This window comes from Culicoides brevitarsis, chromosome 1 (assembly GCF_036172545.1).
Source record: "Culicoides brevitarsis isolate CSIRO-B50_1 chromosome 1, AGI_CSIRO_Cbre_v1, whole genome shotgun sequence".
Classification (NCBI taxonomy): Eukaryota; Metazoa; Arthropoda; class Insecta; order Diptera; family Ceratopogonidae; genus Culicoides; species Culicoides brevitarsis.
The window spans coordinates 42,528,504-42,550,371 of NC_087085.1; the positions used below are offsets into that span (position 1 = coordinate 42,528,504).

Here is a 21,868-nt window from a genome sequence, read left to right on the forward strand (position 1 = left end):
ATAAATATTTAATAATTTAGTAGAACAGCGTTCTTAAATTTATTTATTTTTTTTTTTATTTTTTATTTAAATTAAATTTTTGATTATTTTTTTTTTTTAATTAAATTAAATTATAATTAAAAAAATTTTAAAATTTTAATTTTTTTCAAACGATTTTTTTAAATTTTTGTGAGTGAGAATTTAAAAAAAAATATATATAAAAAATTATAAATTAAAAAAAAAATTATCATTTTTAAAATATTTAAAAAGCTAAAAAGTATTTAAAAATATCAAAATTTATTTTTTAAAAAAAATTTTTAAAAAAATTTTAAAAAAATAAATTTAATAAAAAATAAAATTAAAAAATTTAAAAAAATAAAACCCAAATTTAATTTTTAAATTAATTTGTTTTTTTAAATTTTTTTAATTTTTTTTAAAAAAATAATTTAATTTTCATTAAAATTATAAAAAAAAATAAAAAAAAATTAAAAATAATTATTAATGATTTAAAATATAGAGCAAATATTTTTTTTTTATAAAATTAAATTATTTAAAAATAATTAAACGAAATTTAACCAAAAATGAAGTAAAAAATTCATAAAATCAAAATAATTCAAAATATTAGAAAATATTCCTTAAATCTATTAAATTTTAATTATTCGAATAATCAAATGAATCTTCAAAACTCAAAATTTTGCCTAATTTAAGTTATAATAGACTCTTGAATTAATTTCACAACAATTATTATTCTCCTTTAACTTTCCTTCTCTGCAATATTTCATCATTTAAACATTCACTTTATTATGTAGACAAGCAATTCAGAGTCCTGTCAACCCTTAATCAATTATTTTTTATTACCTCAGAAATTTTCGTAACCCAAAAATCTTAATAAATTTCCCCCGAAAAATATTTCACATAAGCGTTCGTCTAACGAACCCGAAAAATCTTGAAATTATTCATGAGACAACAATTTTCGTTTCATCTTTTTTTTTCGTTTTTTAAATAAATAAATGATCCTAATGAATAAATTACACACAAATTATTTATTGTTGAAACAGACCCATTAAAGCAATCTGGTTTTAATTGTCGGGTACCTTTCTCGTGCACCGAAGTAGACACTTTGTTGGAGATCGGTTGTTGAAAAATAATTGAGAGACGGAGAAAATTGCACACGAAAAAAGGTAAATGGAAGCAGACACTTTGTTTTTAATTTAGAAAAATGTTCATTCATTCCAATTATACGAGAGTTGAAGGGAAAGTGAGTGAAAGAAAAAAAAATAGCAGATGCGAAAACAAGAAAAGTGGTCTAATTGTCTTGTGATGTAATTATTCCCAAATGGACTCTTTTCATTATTTTTTCGCATTTTTTTTTCGACATGAATTGAAGCGAAAGAAGGAAATAAAAAATTAGTCTGCTAATTTTATTTATTTTTTTTCAGACCTTTCATCAATCAAGCACTTTTATTCGCATCCATTATCGCTTGAGCGGCAGCAAATCCGGATTCCACAGCGCCATGCAACGTCGAGTAATGTTTATCGTGCGTCGCTTCCCCCGCAAAAAGTACCGTTATCTTCCCCTCGTGATTTCTCAAGGGCTCTCGAAGGTCAGCGAACGTTACTCCCGCTTTCGATGCATTTACGCCGCGATACGAATAGCTTCCTCTGAAATTTGTGGCTTGTTGCCATTTCGTACGTCGCGTCTTAATTGGGTCCGTGATGCTCCATCCTTGATTCGCGAAGACTTTTTTGATGAATTTCGTCAGTTTTGTGTAAATTTCCGTGTCGAGATGCGATTCTGTGGAAACTTCATCTTTTTCGGCGAACCAAACGGAAAGTGTCGCGGGGTAATGTTCCTCGGGGAAGAAACCGACGATGTTGGAAAGCCATTTGTCGGAAGGTTCGAGCGATTGGAGATCGTGTTCCGTGAATAATGTGTAAAGTAAAGTCCCGTTGGGCCACCATTGTTCCTCGAAGGTAAGGAAAACTTTGTTGACAGTGCCAAATGATAAGTTTTCGATAGCTTGGATTTTCTTTTCAGGTAGGGGATGGACAAATAACTCTTCGCGATCGTGTTTGAGGACGCCTAATGGAATTGTGACGATGATGTAATCGGCTTCGATGTTGTGAGTTGCTTTTGTGTCGTCAGTGAAGGAGTATTGAACGAAAGGTTTGTCTTGATTCCAATTGATGTGTTTTGCTTTTGCGTTAAAATGGATCATTTCTTTCCAGTTTTCGGGTATTTCCAAGCTGGGATATGAATTCTGTGGAAAAAAAAGAAATTTTTATTAATTTTTGTTATGAAAAATTTTAATTATTATTTATTTTGAATTAAAAAAAATATTTTAAAAATTATTTTGAAAAATTTAAAGTTTAAAAAAGAGTATAAATTTTTTTTTTATTAATTTTCGTTTTAAAAATTGTTCATTAATATTTATTTTGAAGTTTAAAAAAAAAATAAAAAATATTTGAAAAAATTTTTTAAATTATTTTGCAACTTTTAATAATTAATTTAAATTTATGATTATTAAATAAATAATTAATATTTTTTTTATAGATTTAAAAATAATTTTTTATAAAAATTTAACTTAAAATTAAAATTCTGTAAAAAAAATCTTTAAAAAATTAACATTATTTCTCATAATTATTATATTGAAAAATTAAAAAAAAAATTAAAAATTTTGAAAAATTTTAATATTATTTTAAATTAAAATATTGATAAATTAATTAAAATTTATTATTTTTTTAAAGTTTCAAAAATTCTTAGAATTTAATTTAATAAATAATAGAAAATAAATAAATAATAAAAATTAAATTTAATTTATTTCAATGTTTAAAAAAATTAAAAATTATGTCAAAAAATTATTTTTTTTTAACTATTAAAATTTTTTTAATTAATTTTTATTTTATAAAAAAGTAAAAATTTAACATAAAAATCGAAAATAATTTTAAAAGAAAATTTTTTAGCAAAAAAAAAAATAAAAATAAAAAAAATGTAAAATAAAAATTTCGAACAAGAAAAATTTAATTTGCTTTAAAAAATGTGCAAAAAGTTTAAAGTTCAATAAAAATAATTTTTTAAAAAAATATTTGTATATTTACGTACCATAATCATGAAAAGGAGTGCATTCAACCCGGTTTTCATGCTGATTGCTGTACTGCCGGGCAAACTTTCAAACGAACTGATACCCGAACCAGTTTCGTGATTCCAATCTACTGCAGGCGTAACGGATTCAACTAAATTCTTGAAATATTGCATGACTAAATGTTTGTCTTCAGCTTCCAATTGATTAGAAATTCCTTCTTCTACATGATTTTTGAAGATATTTGACAGTAAAGCCTCATTATTTTCACTTTTATTCAAAAGAGTTTGAAAAATCTCGTAATAATCATCAAAAAATCCATCAGGAATCGACTCTCCGTTTGATTTGACGAACGTTTCGTTAAAATTTTCAATTTTTTCCTTCAAAAGTGAATGTTTTTTCGCCATTTCGTATAAAATATTTCCTGTTTCTCCCATTATCCTAAAATAAAATTTAAAAAATTTTTATTGAAAAATTAAAAAAGTTAATTTTTTACCATTGAGCTCCCATTTCGACCAATTTATCGCCATTATTGACGGTCCAAACTCGTCCTCCGATACGATCTTCCGCTTCCAAGATGACAATGTTGCGATATCCATGTTCAAGAAGCTTTGCAGTAGCTGCAAGTCCCGATGCTCCTGCGCCAATTACGACAATTTTTTGGTCATTTTCTGCTTGAAGCGGCACAAAATTGCCGATAATCACGAGAAGGTAAGCGATGAAAGTCGTTCGCACTGTCGGAAACATTTTCGAAGACTGAACGGTAACTGCTAGGTAACATAATCAATTTTACAGAGATAGATTTCGGGTGTGCCTGATAACCTTTTTTGGATGAGTGAGTGTGAGTTTTTAATTAATAAATTTTTTTTCGGAGAGCGATAACGAGGTGACGATGAATGAAATTTTTTACGATTCGTAAATTTGTCACTTCTCTTCGGATTGAAATTTGAATTGAGTTTCTTAAATTATCAAGCGAATTTTTTTTTATCAAGAACAGAAAAAAATTTCGTGTATAAAAAAATATTAAAAAATTGAAAAAATAATTTTTTTAAAGTTTATTAAAAAATATTAAATTAAAATTTAAAAATAATAAAAGTGTTTCAAAAAAAAAAAAAATAAATAAATAAAATAAAATAAAATAAATAAAAAAAAAATTAAAATAAAAAAAAAATAAGAGAAAATATAAAAAAATTAAAAAAAATTTTAAAAAAAATATTTAAAAAATAAAATAAAAACTAATAAATTATAAAAAATTAATTTAAAAACCTTTAAAAATTTATTAAATTAAAAAAAAATTAAAAAAAAATAATTAACAAATATAATGTTTAAAAAATTTATTAAATAAAAATATTTGACATAAAAAAAAAAAATATAAAATTAAAAATAAAAATAAATCTCATTAAAAAATAAAATAAAAAATAAATTAAAAAAAATAAAAATAATAATAAATTTAAAATAATAAAAAGCGAAAATATTTAAAAATTTCAATTAAAAAAAATAAATTATAAAAAATTAAATTAAAAAAATTTATGAATTAAAATATTAAAAAAATAGAAGAAAATTATCAAAATAAAGTTTGAAAAAATTAAAAAAAAATTTAAAAAAAAAAAAATAAAAATTATTTAAAAATTAAATTTTGAAAAATAAGGTATATAAAAAGAAAATTATTTATCTTATCTTAAAAATACAATTTTGCAACTTAAACAAAAATCCTCTAATTCGCTCTCAAAAAATACATAAACAATCCCGATTCGTGTCACAAATGACGATGATTCGGCTCAAAAATAAACAAAAACAGAGAAAGAGAGAGAGGAAACAGTAAACTTCAATATTTACTTGCACCAAACTGATATGCCTGATATTTACCACTGGCACTTTGTGTGTTGCATGTCATCTATTTCCCAGAATAAATAAATCAAAATTCAATTAAAGCTTGCATGCAATTTTAATCATCTCGTCGTAGGTACCTACAGGTCAACAATAAGCACCAAACGTGATGTACTTATCAACAGTCTATCCATCTGTCGACTGGTTTAGAAGAGATGATGATGATGCATTTCACCCGAAAAACAATGTACAGATGCAGATGATTTGCGATGAAAGTTAAATCAATATTGCGATATCAAATTTTGAATTTACTTGTACACAATGGCGCGTGGTTGTGTATGCATGATATCCGATAAATCTAATTACAACAAGAGAGAGAGAGCTTCATTGTTTTCATGTGTTTGAGGATTTGTCTGTTATTTATTAAATTAAGTTTGTCTAATTAGTTTTCGAAAGAGGAATTTATCGGATTTGCTGAAACCAAGTCGGTAAGTTTTTGTTTGTTTAAGGCATTTAATTTCACATTTTTGGTCAATAAATTGAAATAATGCTGATATTAAATTGCTCATTGGGATGAGATTGATCTTTCAAAGTAACCTCAAAAATTTTAGTTTGACCATTAACAAGAGAAAAGTTTATTTATTAATTTCAAGCTTTATTATTTTGATATTTCTAATCAAGTTTTGATTGTTATTTAATAACTTTAACTTAATTAATTTAATTTATCAAATAATATTTGTTTTATTGATTTGAGATCAGATCAATTTCTTTGAAAATTTACTAAAAAAATTATTTTATTTTATTTAAAAAAATAAATAAAAATTTAATTTTTATGAAAAATAGTTTTAATCAAATAAATTTTGTTGGTTAAAAATTTAATAAAATTAAACAAAAAGTAAATAATTGAAAACAAAATAATTTAAAAAATTTTGGAGGGAAAACAAAAAAAATATTGAGGAGTACAAAAATGTGAATACTCATATTTGACATCCCTAACAAGTTCAAGGGCGTTGTTTCTTATCAACTTATATTTTTTTTTTGTAAATATTGCAAAAACAAACAATTATTTAATTCAAGTAATTAAAATTTTCGTTGCAGATGTTCATTTATTTATTTTTATTATGTTTTTGTTTACATCAATTACATCAAAACATTGATAGCAATATTTATAAACTTTACAATGTAAATATTTTCTTATGCTCGTGTCTCAATTGAACCGCTTGTCATAATATTTTTCGCTGCTTCAACACCTGAATCGATCGCTCCATGCACAGATCCGTAATAATTTTGACTTGTTGCTTCTCCAGCGAAAAATACATTTGCCTTACCCTCTGTACTTTTCAAAATTGGCGCCAAATCTGAGTTTTGGCAGCCATTTTGATGCGATTTCAATGTTGGATAAGATAAAGCGCCTCGAACGAAGGGATTCGCATACCATCTCGAGTGATAAACTTTCGTTGGATTCGTGATGCTCCAACCTTGATGTTGGAAACCACGTCGAATGATCGGCATGATCTTCTCGATCAGTTCTTGTTCTGTTAAATCATCAGTGTGATACTTTTCGCTTTCCATTACATAAACCATGAGAGTATCATTGTTGTAGGGAGCATAAACTTCAATTTTGGGCAACCAACGATCATTCAGTTGAAGTGCTGCTTTGTCTTCGGGACGCCAAATGATGACAAGTTCTTTGTCTGAGGGCCACCAACGTTCGTTAAATTTCAAGTAAATTTGATTTTCGAGACCAAAGTTGAATGATTCGATAGCTTTTGTCATTTTTTCGGGCAATTGAGGTTGGAACAGAGTTTCGTGAGAAGCTTTTAGAACTCCTAATGAAACTGTGACAATTACGAAATCTGTTTCAATTGAATGAGTTTCATTCGTAGTGTGATCCAAATAAGTTACAATTGGTTTAGTTGCGTCATAGTTAATTTTCGTTACTTCAGCTTTGAGTTTCAGGATGTCATTTGGAAGATCTGACATCATAAGATCGCAAACTTGTTTCACGCCATTTGGAGGAGTATATTGCCCTCCAGGTAAGGATTGGCGTTGACCAAATCCTATTCCGATAGTTTGTTCCCAATCACTTGCAGGAGAATCGGTTTCTGCCATTATTTGAGCGTAACTTGTCGCTAATCCAAGTAATTTTTTATCATCTGAAATAGGTTCAAACTTTTTTCGAATGAAGTCGGATAAAAGTTCAGTCGATCTCTTGATCTCATCGTAATTTTTATCGATCGCATCGAAAAAGGGTTTAAGATCATCAGCGGGAAAAGGATCTCCATTCGATTGAACATAAAGTTTATCCTCAGCTTTAACTGACTCTGCAGTTGATTTCGATTTACTTTCATTTGGGACAGAGTCTGGATCAGGAGCAACTCCTGCATCTTGTAGAATTTTATAAGCAGAGTTTCCTTGTCGACCTTCAACCCTTCAATTGTAAATTTCAGTTGAAAAATTTCTGATTTTTCATTTACTTTTCTTACCATTTAGCTCCAAATTCTATTTTTTGTCCATCCTCATCGAAAATCTCCCGAATTCGACCTCCATAATAATCCTGTGCCTCTAAAATTTGAACATTTTTGTATCCGTTCTTGAAAAGTTCTCTCGCAGCGGCAATTCCAGCAGCTCCTGCCCCGACAATTACGACTTTTTTGTCTTTTGAATCGCTTGCATAACAACTGACAATAGCTGTCGCGAAAAATATTGACACAAGCAAGTTCCGCATCGTGTGTCTCTCGTTTGAGGTTGATTTCACAAATGGAATGTGCAAAAATAAATTTTAAATAAGTAAACGTGCGTTCTAAGTAATTTGACCTTTGATGAAATGACTGATAGCCTTTGTTGATGTCTCTCAGCTGATTTCACGTAAATATTTATGCGATTAATGATGCCGCTGCGACGAACAGTCAACGTTACAGGAGGATTTAAAAAAAATCCCAAATCATCAATCCTTATTGAGATTTTGCCCTTTGTTTTTTTTTGTGGTCGATGTTCAGAGGCGGAGTTAGAGTTTTTGATGTTTATGGGTTTATTTTTAAAACTTTGTGTGCAGTTTTGAGTTATGAAATGATTAAAAATGATAAATTAGAGCCCTCTGACAAATTTCAATCCATTTGGAGCAAGATTTGACAAAAATAGCTTTGACACAGTTTTTGACACAGTTTTTTTGCTCTTGATTTAGTTTTTAAAACAAAACTATGTCAAAGAAAAAAATTTTTTTCAGTTTCAATTTTTTGGCAGTTTTGAGTTATAAAATGATTAAAAATGATAAATTAGAGCCCTCTGACAAATTTCAATCCATTTGGAGCAAGATTTGACAAAAATTGCTTTGACACAGTTTTTTACACAGTTTTTGATTTAGTTTTGATCTTGATTTAGTTTTCAAAACAAAACTATGTCAAAGAAAAATTTTTTTTCAGTTTCAATTTTTTGGCAGTTTTGAGTTATAAAATGATTAAAAATGATAAATTAGAGCCCTCTGACAAATTTCAATCCATTTGGAGCAAGATTTGACAAAAATTGCTTTGACACAGTTTTTGACACAGTTTTTTTGCTCTTGATTTAGTTTTTAAAACAAAACTATGTCAAAGAAAAATTTTTTTTCAGTTTCAATTTTTTGGCAGTTTTGAGTTATAAAATGATTAAAAATGATAAATTAGAGCCCTCTGACAAATTTTTATCCATTTGGAGCAAGATTTGACAAAAATTGCTTTGACACAGTTTTTGACACAGTTTTTTTGCTCTTGATTTAGTTTTTAAAACAAAACTATGTCAAAGAAAAAATTTTTTTTCAGTTTCAATTTTTTGGCAGTTTTGAGTTATAAAATGATTAAAAATGATAAATTAGAGCCCTCTTACAAATTTTTATCCATTTGGAGCAAAATTTGACAAAAATAGCTTTGACACAGTTTTTGACACAGTTTTTTTGCTCTTGATTTAGTTTTTAAAACAAAACTATGTCAAAGAAAAAAATTTTTTTCAGTTTCAATTTTTTGGCAGTTTTGAGTTAAAAAATGATTAAAAATGATAAATTAGAGCCCCTCTGATAAATTTTTATCCATTTGGAGCAAAATTTGACAAAAATTGCTTTGACACAGTTTTTGACACAGTTTTTTTGCTCTTGATTTAGTTTTTAAAACAAAACTATGTCAAAGAAAAAATTTTTTTTCAGTTTCAATTTTTTGGCAGTTTTGAGTTATAAAATGATTAAAAATGATAAATTAGAGCCCTCTGACAAATTTTTATCCATTTGGAGCCATTTTTGGAGCAAGTTTTTATTTGACAAAAATTAGCTTTGACACAGTTTTTGACACAGTTTTTTGCTCTTGATTTAGTTTTTAAAACAAAACTATGTCAAAGAAAAAATTTTTTTTCAGTTTCAATTTTTTGGCAGTTTTGAGTTATAAAATGATTAAAAATGATAAATTAGAGCCCTCTGACAAATTTCTATCCATTTGGAGCAAGATTTGACAAAAATAGCTTTGACACAGTTTTTGACACAGTTTTTTGCTCTTGATTTAGTTTTTAAAACAAAACTATGTCAAAGAAAAAATTTTTTTTCAGTTTCAATTTTTTGGCAGTTTTGAGTTATAAAATGATTAAAAATGGTGTGCTTGGTTTGAATTAATTGAAATAAATTGAATGCTACGTTTTAAGAAACTTACCCTTCAGATGCCCTTCAAAGGCTCGGGAACTGCAAATGACAAAGCAAAACACCAAAAATGTCGAGTCATTAACGCAAATTTTCGGGTTTTGTGTCTGGCATCTGTCAAGGTGATTTGTTTTATCTCCTATCTTGTCTATTTGTTTGGCAGTCTCTCGAGAATACCTCAACATTGACGGCAATGTGAATGACCGCGTCGAGAAAAAAAATCGTGCAAACATTTAAAAACCGATTTACTCAACAGACAACTTTGATTGCTTACCCTCTTACTTTTGTCTGTTGTTCCTTTGTGCTATTGATATGTTTAACGGAATTCATGATAAATGATCTCCAACTTATCAGGTAGTAGCTGCAAAAGAAAAAAAAAACGAAAAAACAACTGTCAAAAGAACAGGACGATGTCAAAAGAAATTGAACTCACATCCACACAAAATGACATGCTTTGGGCGTGTTAGTGCGAGAAAATTATATGTTTTGACATCATCATCATACAAACAAGAGTTTTACTCACACAGGAAATGTAAATAATTGTACAGAAGCCATGCTACCGTCTTGTAAGTCTTCGCAAAGTGATCCTAATGTTTTTTGATGCCATTGGCAAACTTTTACATATTCTCGAATTTTCTAGTTGTTTTGCTGTTTTTGAATGAAAAGCAAAAAAAAAAAAAAAAATCAAAAATAAAAGAGAAAAATCTGTTTTTCATGTTCGATAAACGTTTAGGGATGTAACTGTTTATAAGTATCTCGCTCGTTTTTCTCTTTCTCTTTGGTATGCAGATTCGATTTTCCTCCTTTTTTTGCCATGTGTGTGTGTTTGAGATCGAAGTAACTTGATACAAGATGCTGCCGAAGGAAATTGCCAAGGAAAATATTTTTCTTTCTGTCGCCTTGTCAAAAATTATACGGATCAGTAGTCTGAAATAACGAAGAACGAAATCAATCAACAACACCCGAACACTTTTTTGATTAATTGATTGTTTAATCAGAATGGAAAATTTTTTGCATGAAAAAAAAAATGAGGAAGTCTTGTAAAAAATTAAAAGGGTATTGTCAAGGGGAAATGGTAACAGAAAGTTCTTTTTTTTCTTTATTACCTTGAGAAAAAAAATATTAAGAAAATTTTAATTTAATTTTTTTCAGAAAAAAAAAATTAAAAAATTAATTTAAATTAAATTTTTTAAAAATTAAGTAACTTTTATCGTTAAAAAAAATAAAAAATAAATTTATCGTGTTTCTAAAAAAAAAAAATAAAAAAATTAATTAAATTTATTTTTTAATAATTTTTAATTTATTGATTAATTTTTAATAAATAAATCAAAATTAAATAAAATTAAAAATTAAATTAAATTAAAATTAAATTAAATTAAAAAAATTAAATTAAAAAAATTAAATTAAAATAAATAAATTAAAATTCAAGGTCAATAGTTCACAAATTTTTTTTTTAATAAAAAATTTAAAATTTTTTTAATTAATTTTTTTTTTTGATGAAATTCAAATATAAAAATATTTTTAGGTAAAATTTAAAAAAAAAATTAGATAATTTTTATCATTTAAAAAAAATTAATTTTTCTTAATTCTAAAAAAAATTAAAAAATTTAATTTTTAATTTATTAATTAATTTTTAATAAATTAAATTAAATTCAAGGTTAATAGTTCACAAAAAAAAAATAATTAAGTTTTTTTTTAATGAAATTCGAAAATAAAAATATTTTTTATTTCCTTTGAAAGTAAATCTAATATTTATTTTATTTAGCGCCATCTAACGGATGTTTTAAAATAATTTTTTGGATACCTAAATTTTTAATAAGAGCTTAAATGAAAAATAAAACTGATAAAATTTTGAAAAAAATATTTAATGAACTATTTTTAAAATTATTTCAATAAAAAAATATCCGTTAGAGGGCGTTTTATTTAACTCAAAAAGAAATAAAACGCCATCTATTGGCAATTTTTTTAAACCATGAGTCAATTTGTTTCATCTAATATATAAAATCCGAATTTTAAACTCAAATTGTCACTTTAAAATAATCTTCTTAACTTTAAAATTTAATTCAAACACGTGCGACAAAAACTTTTACTGACCAAAAAATTGCAGCAAACGCATACTCACACACAATAAAAAGTTCTTTGATGTACTCTAACTAAGGCACTTGTTTATAAATAAACTACTTTCCAGTTATTTTACAACAAACTTAATGAGGTCACATGTGGCATAGTGACACTTTTTTCCTCCTTCTTCATTCCTCTTCGAAGTTGTCGGCATGGCAAAGTATTTCCTGTAAATAACAAGTCTACATTAAACTTTTTTTTTACAACAACAACAAGGTACATTACCGAGTAAAAAGATATGAATTTAATTACGAGACAAAACAACAAAAGACGAGTACTTACTTTTTTTTTCTCTTCTTCATCTTGTGAAAAAAGAGGCAACGTGAAAGAAGAAGGAGAAGAAAATGAAAAATGGAACGGTAATTTTAATTTATGTGTAATGACGATGATGACAAACTTTTTAATTCTAAAATTCATAACTCGGATGAGAATATCTTTGTCTACAATCTCCATGAATATTGCATGAATGATCAAAACTCAAACACTAAAGGAGAGTTTTCTCGTGTTTTTAATGAAAGACAAGCAATTCCACAAAGTGAGATGATGAGTTGTAATTTTATTGTAATTATGACGATGAATGAATAGGATGAAATAAATGAAAAGTTTTGTGTTTGTTTAAAGATTTTTTTTGGGATGCATTAATAGAAAATGCGGAATTGAAATGATCTTTGGAATATAAGTGCGTGCATTAAATATGATTGGAAAAGTTTGTGAAAGCTTTTTGAAAAGCTGAAAAATTAATGAGTGAAAAGTTATTGAAAATTAATATGGAAAAAAAATTAATACCGCATTTTTTCTTCAAAATGCGGTAAAAAAATAATAAAAAGAATTAATAAAAATTTAATTAAATTAAATAAAATTAATTAATTAAAATTAATAAAATTTAAAAATAAAATAATTTTTTTTAAAAATAAAAAAAAAAAATTTTAAAGAAAATTTTCTTTATTTTCACAAGAAGGCGTTAGATACTTTATTCAATTTATTTAAAAATTTAATGAATTTCGAAAAATTAACAGATTTTTAATAGAAAAAAAAATATCCGCAAGAGGGCGCTTGATATTTTAAAATGTCTCTTTTATTGTATATTTTTTTTCCAAAAATCATAAAAATTTTGAATCATATTAAAGAAAATTTTTTGATTTTTTAATCATATTAAAAATACAAATTTAAATTGATTTGAAAATAAATAATCATAATTAATTTTAATTTTTTTTTAAAAGAAAATCCAAAAACGATTTTAAAAATTTAATAAAATTTTAAAAAATGATCCTGAATTTTTTATTTCAAATTTAATTGAAATAAAAATTAATTTAATATTAATAAAAATAATTATTATAATTAATTAATTAATTAAAAAAAAATATCCGCTAGATGGCGTTTCATAAATTGACTCAAAATTTAATAAAATTAAAAAAAATCATAAGAATTTTGTATTATCAAAAAATTATTTTTTTAATTAAAAAATTAATTAAAAAAAAAAAATCCGCTAGATGGCGTTTTATAATTCAAATTCCCTCTTTTGTATAATTTTTTATTTACAAAAATCATAAAAATTTTTGATCATATTAAAGAATATTTTTTAAAATAAATTTTAAATTATTTTTGAATAAAAAAACATCCGCAAGAGGGCGCTTTATTTTTACTTTTAGAGCAATTCAACGCCCTCTACCGTATATTTTTTAATAAAAATCACGAGATTATATTAAAATACCTTCAATACGCAGATCAAAGTACTTTTTCCTCGAAAAATCATGTACCATTTAATCATTGACAGTGATTCAACTTGACACAAAAGGTAAAACTTTATCTCTTCCATGCCATGCTGAACTAAACTGTGATTCATGTGAACATCGAACCAGATAATAGTGAAAAGCGTCGCATATGAGTTTCGCTCTTTTGTTCAACAAAAGATAAATCTGAATACAAGATTGGATTAAATGAAATGTTTTCGCCAGAGGCTGCGACGTCGTCTTCTGCGTCGTTATACTTTTCCATTACTGTCGTAATTTCGCTCTACCGTCGTCGTTGTCGTTATTTAAGATGTCGAAACCCTTTTTCCGTGCAAATATTTTATCCGTTTGTCGTCTGATTGAACTTACACGTACGATAAGTGGCAAAAAAAGCAAAGTAATGAACCCTTTTGCTGCGAAGCTGTACAAGTGTGATAGTTCCTTTGTGTGTCACGGCATGTCTCAGTGATACTTATCTCGTGATTTTAATGGAATTTGGAGCAACTTTGAGAGCGATTATTGTCAAGTAAATAAAGATTAAAGATTTTTTTCGGAGAAAAGAGGAAATTTAATGAAAAATCTTGAATTTTTGTTGAAAATGTCACGCTTCGCCACGGAAATTTTTAAAATCTGTTGTGCCGGAACTTTCTTTTATTGCAAAATCCGTTTGGAATTTTTTTTTTCTTTGCAAATTTTTCCACGTTATCGATGGTCCTCGTAGCATTAGCACATAAATCACATGAATAATTTCATTTTGACTTTACTTTTTGAATACCTCTTCCGTCTTTTATTATTTCTCGCATATATCTTCCATTTGCAAGAAGCAAAAACTGTGCGACATAAAAAAAAACGCATAATAACTCTTATACATATTAAAAAGGAACAGCAAAAAATGTACAATACAAAAACGTGTCTTGTCTTTGCCGCGCACATGTAGAGAGACACAAAAAATGCGGATAAAAGAAAAGAAATGACTGTTAAGGGTTTTTCTTCGTTCTCGACTGAATTTATAACGGAGGATTTTTAACAGCTTTTATTGTAATGTCTTTTCATTTTTTCTTTCTCCTTTTTATTTTTTTTCTCTTTTTTTTTTGTCTGTTGTGAGTTGATGATGTTAGGTCTCAGAGCGGAATACAAAAAAAAAAAAATGGAAAAACCAAACAGAGACGAGCAACATTGATAAGAAAATATTCAAGCAACCGTGAAAATGAGTAATGATAAGACGACTCAATGAAATGCAATTTAACTAAATAATATTTTTTTTCTGTTGCCGCTGATGTTTTCTTCCGTCTTCTTTTTCTGTTGAGGAATTTCGTAATAAAAAATGATAATATGAAAGTTGTCGTTGTGAAAGGAGTATTTTTGGAGTCATTTTTTTAAAGTCATTTAATTTTTTAAATTAAAATAAATAATTTTTTAAAAAATTATTAATTTAATTATTTTAAAATTATTAATTACTTTATTTTCCCAATTTAAAAAATTTAATTAATATTTTTTCTCATTTTTTCATTTCAAAATTTTAATTAATTTATTTTTAAAAAAAATTTAAAATTAAAAATTTTTTGTTAATTTCATTTTATAAAATATTAAAAATATTTTAATATTTATTTCAAATGTTTTTAAATATTTTTTATTAAAAAAAAATTATTCGTAAAAAAAAATATTTAGAAAAATCTTAAAAATTATTTTTTTAGAATTAAAAAAAATGTTCATAAAATGATAAAGTAAAAAAAAAAATTTCTTTTACTGTTAATTTGTAAATTAATATTATTTAATAACTTATAAAATTAATATTAAAAATATTATTAAAATTCAAATAATTTTATAAAAATTCGTATTTTATAAAATTTTTGAATTTTTTTGAAAAATATGATTTAAAAATTATTTGAAATACTTAAAATATTGGAAAATCTTAAAATTTCATTTTTTCATAATTTAAAAAAAAATTAAAAAAAGACAAAAAAAAATATAAATTATTTTTTTAATCTTTTTCTTTTTTTGTTTTTAATTAGTTTTTAATGAAAATTATATTAATTTAAATAAAAATTAATTTAAAAAAAACTCATTTTATATAATTTTAAAATTTAAAAAAAATATAAACTTTAATGAAAAAAAAAACAGACAGAAACCAAAACTGAAAAAAAAATTTTTTTTCTGAAATGCAGTAAAGAGTCGAACGACTTTTCTCATTGTTATTCAGGCAGATAATGGATTTTATTTGCACATTTTTTTATGGCGAGGATTTTAGTTTAGAATAAAGTGACTAAAGTGACAAAAAAGGAAATAAAAAAGACAAACAGAGACACGCACACAGCGTATTAAGATTTATTGTTGTGATTTCTTTCTCTTTTTTTTTCGCTGTCGCTTTATTTATGAGCGCGCATTATTTCCGGTAACAAATGATGGATTTGTGATAAATAATTGAAAATTTGATAGAGTCGTAATGGCACAGATATATTTTATTCAAACGTGTCGCTGATTTTTTTTTTCGTGTCAACGCGCACCGGAACAGAATTCTCTTTTATCTCTGCAAAAAAAAAAAAAAAATTATAATTAAAAATTTCAATAATAAAAATTAACGTCATTTGCATGAATTTCCATAGAAATCATAACTTGTCCGATAATTAGTTTATCTTTTGCAATATTCCCGTTAATTAATTTATTATTGCTTTGAATTATCTCACAATGTATTTTAATTTTCAACTCGGTCTGTTCAGTCTGTTGCAAAATGAATGCGCACGATGCTGTTCAGGCGATCTCTGTTCTTCTCCTAATATAATAAATAATAATTAACGAAGGGATGAAAAAATTAATTAGCTGAGTAAAAAAATAAAAAAAGATTAAATTTCTTTTTTAATTATTGAAGGTATTTTTTTCTCTTTTAACTTCGATTGAGTTGATATTTATTAAAATTTTCAAGAATATATTTTTTTTATATTTTTTAAAATAAAAAATAAATAAAAAAAATAAATAACTTATAAAATAAAAAAAATAATTAAAAAAATTAAATAATTTTTAAAAAATTTCGAATTTGTGATTTTTGAAGGATTTGTCTTTTTTTTTAAAATTGACTTTTAAAATTTGTTTGTAAAAATTAATTATTACCTAATTTAAAATATTTTTTTTTTAAATAAAAATTTTCGGAATAAAATTTTTTTAAGTATATTACCTAATTTAATAAAAATAATTAATTTATTTTAAAAATTAAACAAAAAATTAATTAAATTAAAATAAATAATTAAAATAAATAAAATAATTAAATAATAAATAAATAATTAATAAAAATTAAAAAATTTAAAAAAAAAATAGTTTTTAAAAATTACTTATTTATCTGAATTTTTTTTTTTTTGAAAATTTTCGAACTTTTTTTTTTTAGTATGTTAATTTAATTAAAAATATTTAAAATTAAAAAATAATTAATTAGTTTTAAAAATATTAAAAATATAAAAATTAATTTTAATAAAATTAAGATTAATATAAATAATCAAAAAAATTAATTCTTGATTTTTTTATTAAAATAAATTAATAAATAAATAAATTTAAAAATCTTTAATTAAAAAATTTTCCATTTTTCAATAAAATTTTTCATTTAAATTCAAATTCAATCCCCTAATTAGAAGAAAAATAAACAAAAAACATAATTACTTCACCTAATAGACGCTGTCTGTGTCACCGGAAGCCTGTAATGCATCTCTAATTAAGCACACTTAACGCTCTTAGACATCATTAATTGCCTCTTCCGCACAAACTAATTCCGTGATTGCTTCTTCGTCTTCCACGCGCCGCCGTAATTTGATACGTTTTGCCTGCTTCGATAATTTATTCTTAAAAAAGAAAAGGAGATCACTGCTCAAACAAGTAGCAATTTAATTTATTAGAAGTTGAATGACACTTAATTTGCCTACTTTGTCGCACGTCTTTTTTTCCTTTTTTTCTGTTTAACCTAAAATCTCTCCATTTGAAATCAATTATTCATTATTTTTATTAGATTTGTCCGTGGCGACGGCGACGTTTGCATGCAAATTATTTTAACCTGATTGCTGGATAAATTTATTCCATTTAGTGCTCTATTTTTTTTTTCGCGCGCGATAGAGAATGTTAACCCAATTTAATGAAGATTATGGTGATAAGATAACGCCGACGTCGTTTTTTGCATTTGCATGAATAAATGTATCGCGCCGCGAATTGAAAGGCACAAAAAATGCTTTAATCTTCTATTTTTCTTTTATCAAGATAAATTATTTTCAATTTCGTTTCGTATTTTTTTTGTCTTTGCAGCGTTGTTGTTCTTGATGATTTTGTGTTGCGTTAGGTTGAGGATAAGAAGGCGGCAAATGGAAATACGAGAAAGGTTTTTTATCCAAAGTTTGGTTGAAAGGAGGAAAAACAAACAAGAAAGTTTTCTTAACTGAAGAAAAGATAAAATTAATTTAAATAAAAATTAAATTAAAGTAATTTTTAGGTAATTTTATAAATAAAAATTGTTTAATTTAAAAATAAAATAATAAAAAAATTATAAAAACTTTAAATTTAGTTTAATTAAAATAAATTGTTAAATTAAAAAAAAAAATTATTTAATTTTTTTTATTGGTTTTAAAATTATTTTATATATTAAATTAATAATTTAATTGTTCTTTATAAATTTTATTTTTTATATTGAATTTTTTTTTAACAATTTTTTTAATACAGAACAGAATTAAAATTTATGAAGTTCAATAAGATAATTAAAAAAAAAATTAATTTAAAAAAAATAATAAAATTTTAATTCTTTTTATTTATTTAAAATAAATTTTTTATTATTATTTTTTATTTTAATTTTATTTTTTTTTATTTTAATTTAAAAAAAAATTTTTAAAAATATAGTCTTAATATCAAAAATAAAAAATATTTTAAATAAATTTTATTTTTTTTATATTAAATTTTTTATTTTCAATTTAATTTGGTTTTCAATTTAAAAAAAATTGATTTAATCAAATATTTTAAATTTTTATTTGTTAAAATAAAAAATATATAAAAATAAATTTTAAATTAATAAATTAATTATTTTTTTCTAAAATATTTTTTTAATTTTATTGAATTTACTTAGTTTAATTTTTTAACTAAAAACTAATTTATTTAAATTAAAAAATCTTTTTAAAAATTTAAAATTTTTAAAAATAAAAAAATCTTTGGAAATTAAAAAATTATTAATTTTTTTTATTTTATTTTTTTTTATTTTTATTAAAATTATTATTTTATTAAAAAATATTTTTTTTATCATTTATTTTTATTAAATTAAAGTTTTAAACAGAAAAAAATTAAAAATTTTCGATTTTTCAACTAAAAAAGTGAAAAAATCGTAACCTTTAATTGATTGGCATTCTGCGAAATATTTCTCACACGCAACAGAAACTTTGTTAAAACTTGAAACCTTCTCGAAAATTCGTTTCCTCAATCCAATTATCACCATTTTCACCGCAGATCAACACGCATACCTCCTAACCACTCATTTACCGCATCAATTGATTGCTTGCTGTCGCCACAATCAACGCACACACACACACACGGCAACTAACCAGAAATTCATCCACAAACGACAGAGAGGAGAAGTAGGTGCTAAGCTAAACAATTACGAGCAACACGTCAATCAGACATCTATCCTTCGTCGTAGTTGTCGGTCGAGTTCCTACTGCCTTACTTTCGCAAGAACCGACGAAGAAGTTGCCTGACTCGAAGTAAATGTGGAAAAATGTAATGAAATTTCCATCAGAATTGGTTGAATGAAATGCGGTACAATAAAAGCCATAAGAATTGACGCATGACGTGCGATGCAACTAAAAAAAAAAAAGAAAAATAATAAAAAACTTCGTAGAAAGAGTGATGTGAGTTTAGAAATGTGAAAAAATGCGAAACGACTTCGTACCAAGCCTTGGAACAATAATATTGTTCAATACTATTTATTGCCATATATGGCCATAATTAAATTATTGTTAGAAAAAATTATGGAAAATAAATAATTGTTGAGGAAAATTATGGAAAATAAATAATTGTCGAGAAAAATTATGGGGCAATTATGGAAAAAATATTTTGTTTTGTCAATCTGCAAATTTGACTGAATTTTCAATCACTTTCACATATATTTTTCAAATATTTTCTAAAAATTTGCCAGAAATGTTTTAAATTTGTCAAATTTCTAAATAAATGCGTGAGTAAAAATTAAAAAAATATAATTTTCCAAAAAATATATCAAATCTTTATAATAAAGACTTTATTATTTTGAATTTGAATATGGACAATATTTTGCAATATATTGCAATAAATAATTTTTCATTCGAAAATATTATGGAAAATAAATAATTTTCTAAAAAAAAATATGGTAAATAAATAATTGTTTAAGAAAATTATGGAAAATAAATTATTGACGAAAAAAAATATGGAAAATAAATTATTGTTGAAAATATTTTTACCCCATAAATAAAAAATAATATTGTTCCAAGGCTTGCTTCGTACAATATTAAAAAATTGTTTGAATAGAAGAATGAAAGGAAATTATATTTTTATTTCCTCTCTTCCCTTTTTTTTCGTGCCTCACACACGTTTTGCCCGAGAATGTCTGCGAGGCATGAAGAATCTCGTCTTTTCACAAGAAAAATTGTAAAAAATAAAAAGTTATTGCAAAATATCGGTGAGGATGTGATTCTTAATCCAGAACCATAAGTTATAAAAATATAATTTTTCTTCTCGCTTGAACAGTTCGCTTCACTCGCATATCCCCGTGTGGCATTAGAAAAACGTGTGAGGGAGATTTTCGCATATTTCAAAAAAAATTCTAATCGTACAATTGCTTTCCGAAACACGTTTCGGACGGCGTTTCTTACGTCATGCTGTTAAATATTCTTCATTTTTAATCTTTTCGTTTCGCAAAAGGAGACGTTGTCTGTCGCTGCTTTATCTCGTTCGGTGGTTTTTATTGGCATCTTGTGTCAAAATTATGAAAGTTGTCGTGTAATTAACTAAAAGAGGTTTATTACCCAAAAAAAATAAAAAAAAATTACTAAAAAAAAATAAATTATTAAAAATTTAATGAAATTAAATAAATTTTAAAGTTTTTATTGACAATTTTTTTTTTTATTTTTTATTTTTATGAATTTTATATTTTAAAAAATTAAAAAAAAATAAAAAAAAAAATATTGAAATTATTTTTTATTTTTATAATTTTTAAAATGGTAAAATTATTTTTATTTCTTTCTTTCAAACTATATAATTATTTTTAAATTATTTTTTTTAATTTCAATTTTTTATTATTTATTATTAAAAGAAATTTTAATTCAATATTTTTTCGTATTTTTTATTTTTTTTTAAATTTAATTAATTTAGAATTTTTTAAAATAGTCAAATTTGTGAATTTGTGAAATAATTTTCAAATTTATTTTTAAATTTAATTTAAATTAAATTAAATTAATTTCAAAATTGTATAAAAAATTAAATACCCAAATAAATACTTAAAATTTATTAATTAATAATTATTTTAGATATTATTAATTTTTTTTATTTTATTTATAAATTTAAAATTTAAATTAGTAAATTCTTTGATATTTTTTAAATTTTAAAAATATTTTTTTTTAATTTTTTTTTTAAAAGACATTGAAACGTGCAAAATATTTATTTTTTTTCAAAATTGTTGTAAAGCTGTAAAAACGAAAGTTTTTCTGTGATTTATTTTAAATATTGCGTTCAAAAAAAAGTCATTCTCATAAATGGATGGGCACGAATTTCGCGTAACGACACCAAAAAAAGTGCTTTATTCGTTTCTTAACCTCTTTCTTCTTTTTTTCTCTATAACGGCACAAAAAGTGCACTAAATTCATTTTATTATCTCTCTGATAAATGAATCAAGTTTAGCAGCAGTTGGAGCAGCAGACAAAAGTGCATTGAGGAGAAACCTACTTTTCCATTAAAAGCTGCTGTTGCTGCTCGCTCACTTGCTGTGAGAGAGAAGAACATTAAAAACGCGTGTGTTGCCTTTACTTTGTACTTAAAAAGCAGCTCTGGCCAATATTTATGGCTTGGTTGAGTCTTTTACGAAAAATTTTAAGGCAGAAAATTTATTGCCATGCAACTTTTTAGGCGTTCAGTTTTAGGTTGGTTGGTTGCTTAATTAAAAATATGTTTGAAGTAATTTAGAGGAGCGTGCATTAAATGCGTTGCTAAGGGAAGTAAAATGGTGAGTTTTTGTGTTTTTTATGTGCTATATTGTTTTTAATTTTTTTTTTAATAAATTTTAAAAAAATAATTATTTTTAATTTTTTTATAAAATTTTTCAAAACTAATTAATAAAAATTAATTAATAAAAAATTAAATTTAATCATAATAAAAAAAAAAAAAAAAAAATCAAAGAAAAAAAAATAATTATTTTTAATTAAAATAATAATAAATTAATTAATAAAAAAAATTATAATTTATCAAAAAAAAAAAAAAAATTATTTTATTAAAAAAAA

The 21,868-nt window shown here is 24.3% G+C and overlaps 1 protein-coding gene across 1 annotated transcript; it reads right to left on the minus strand.

The window, feature by feature from the left end:
• Positions 1-1,424: 1,424 nt before the first annotated feature.
• LOC134837868 (spermine oxidase-like) lies at positions 1,425-7,641 on the minus strand. Its single transcript, XM_063853259.1, has 5 exons — positions 7,373-7,641; positions 6,084-7,317; positions 3,556-3,833; positions 3,083-3,500; positions 1,425-2,240 (listed from the first exon to the last, which is right to left on the minus strand). The coding sequence occupies exons 1-5, from the start codon at positions 7,612-7,614 to the stop codon at positions 1,431-1,433; spliced, it is 2,982 nt and encodes a 993-aa protein (XP_063709329.1). The 5' UTR covers positions 7,615-7,641; the 3' UTR covers positions 1,425-1,430.
• Positions 7,642-21,868: the final 14,227 nt, after the last annotated feature.

Coding starts and splice junctions, on each gene's coding strand:
- LOC134837868 (XM_063853259.1), bottom strand. CDS start 7,614: ATGCGGAACTTGCTTGTGTCAATATTTTTCGCGACAGCTATTGTCAGT. Junction 7,318..7,372: donor ATAGAATTTGGAGCTAAATG/GTAAGAAAAGTA, acceptor TTACAATTGAAG/GGTTGAAGGTCGACAAGGAA. Junction 2,241..3,082: donor CACTCCTTTTCATGATTATG/GTACGTAAATAT, acceptor TTTTTTCCACAG/AATTCATATCCCAGCTTGGA.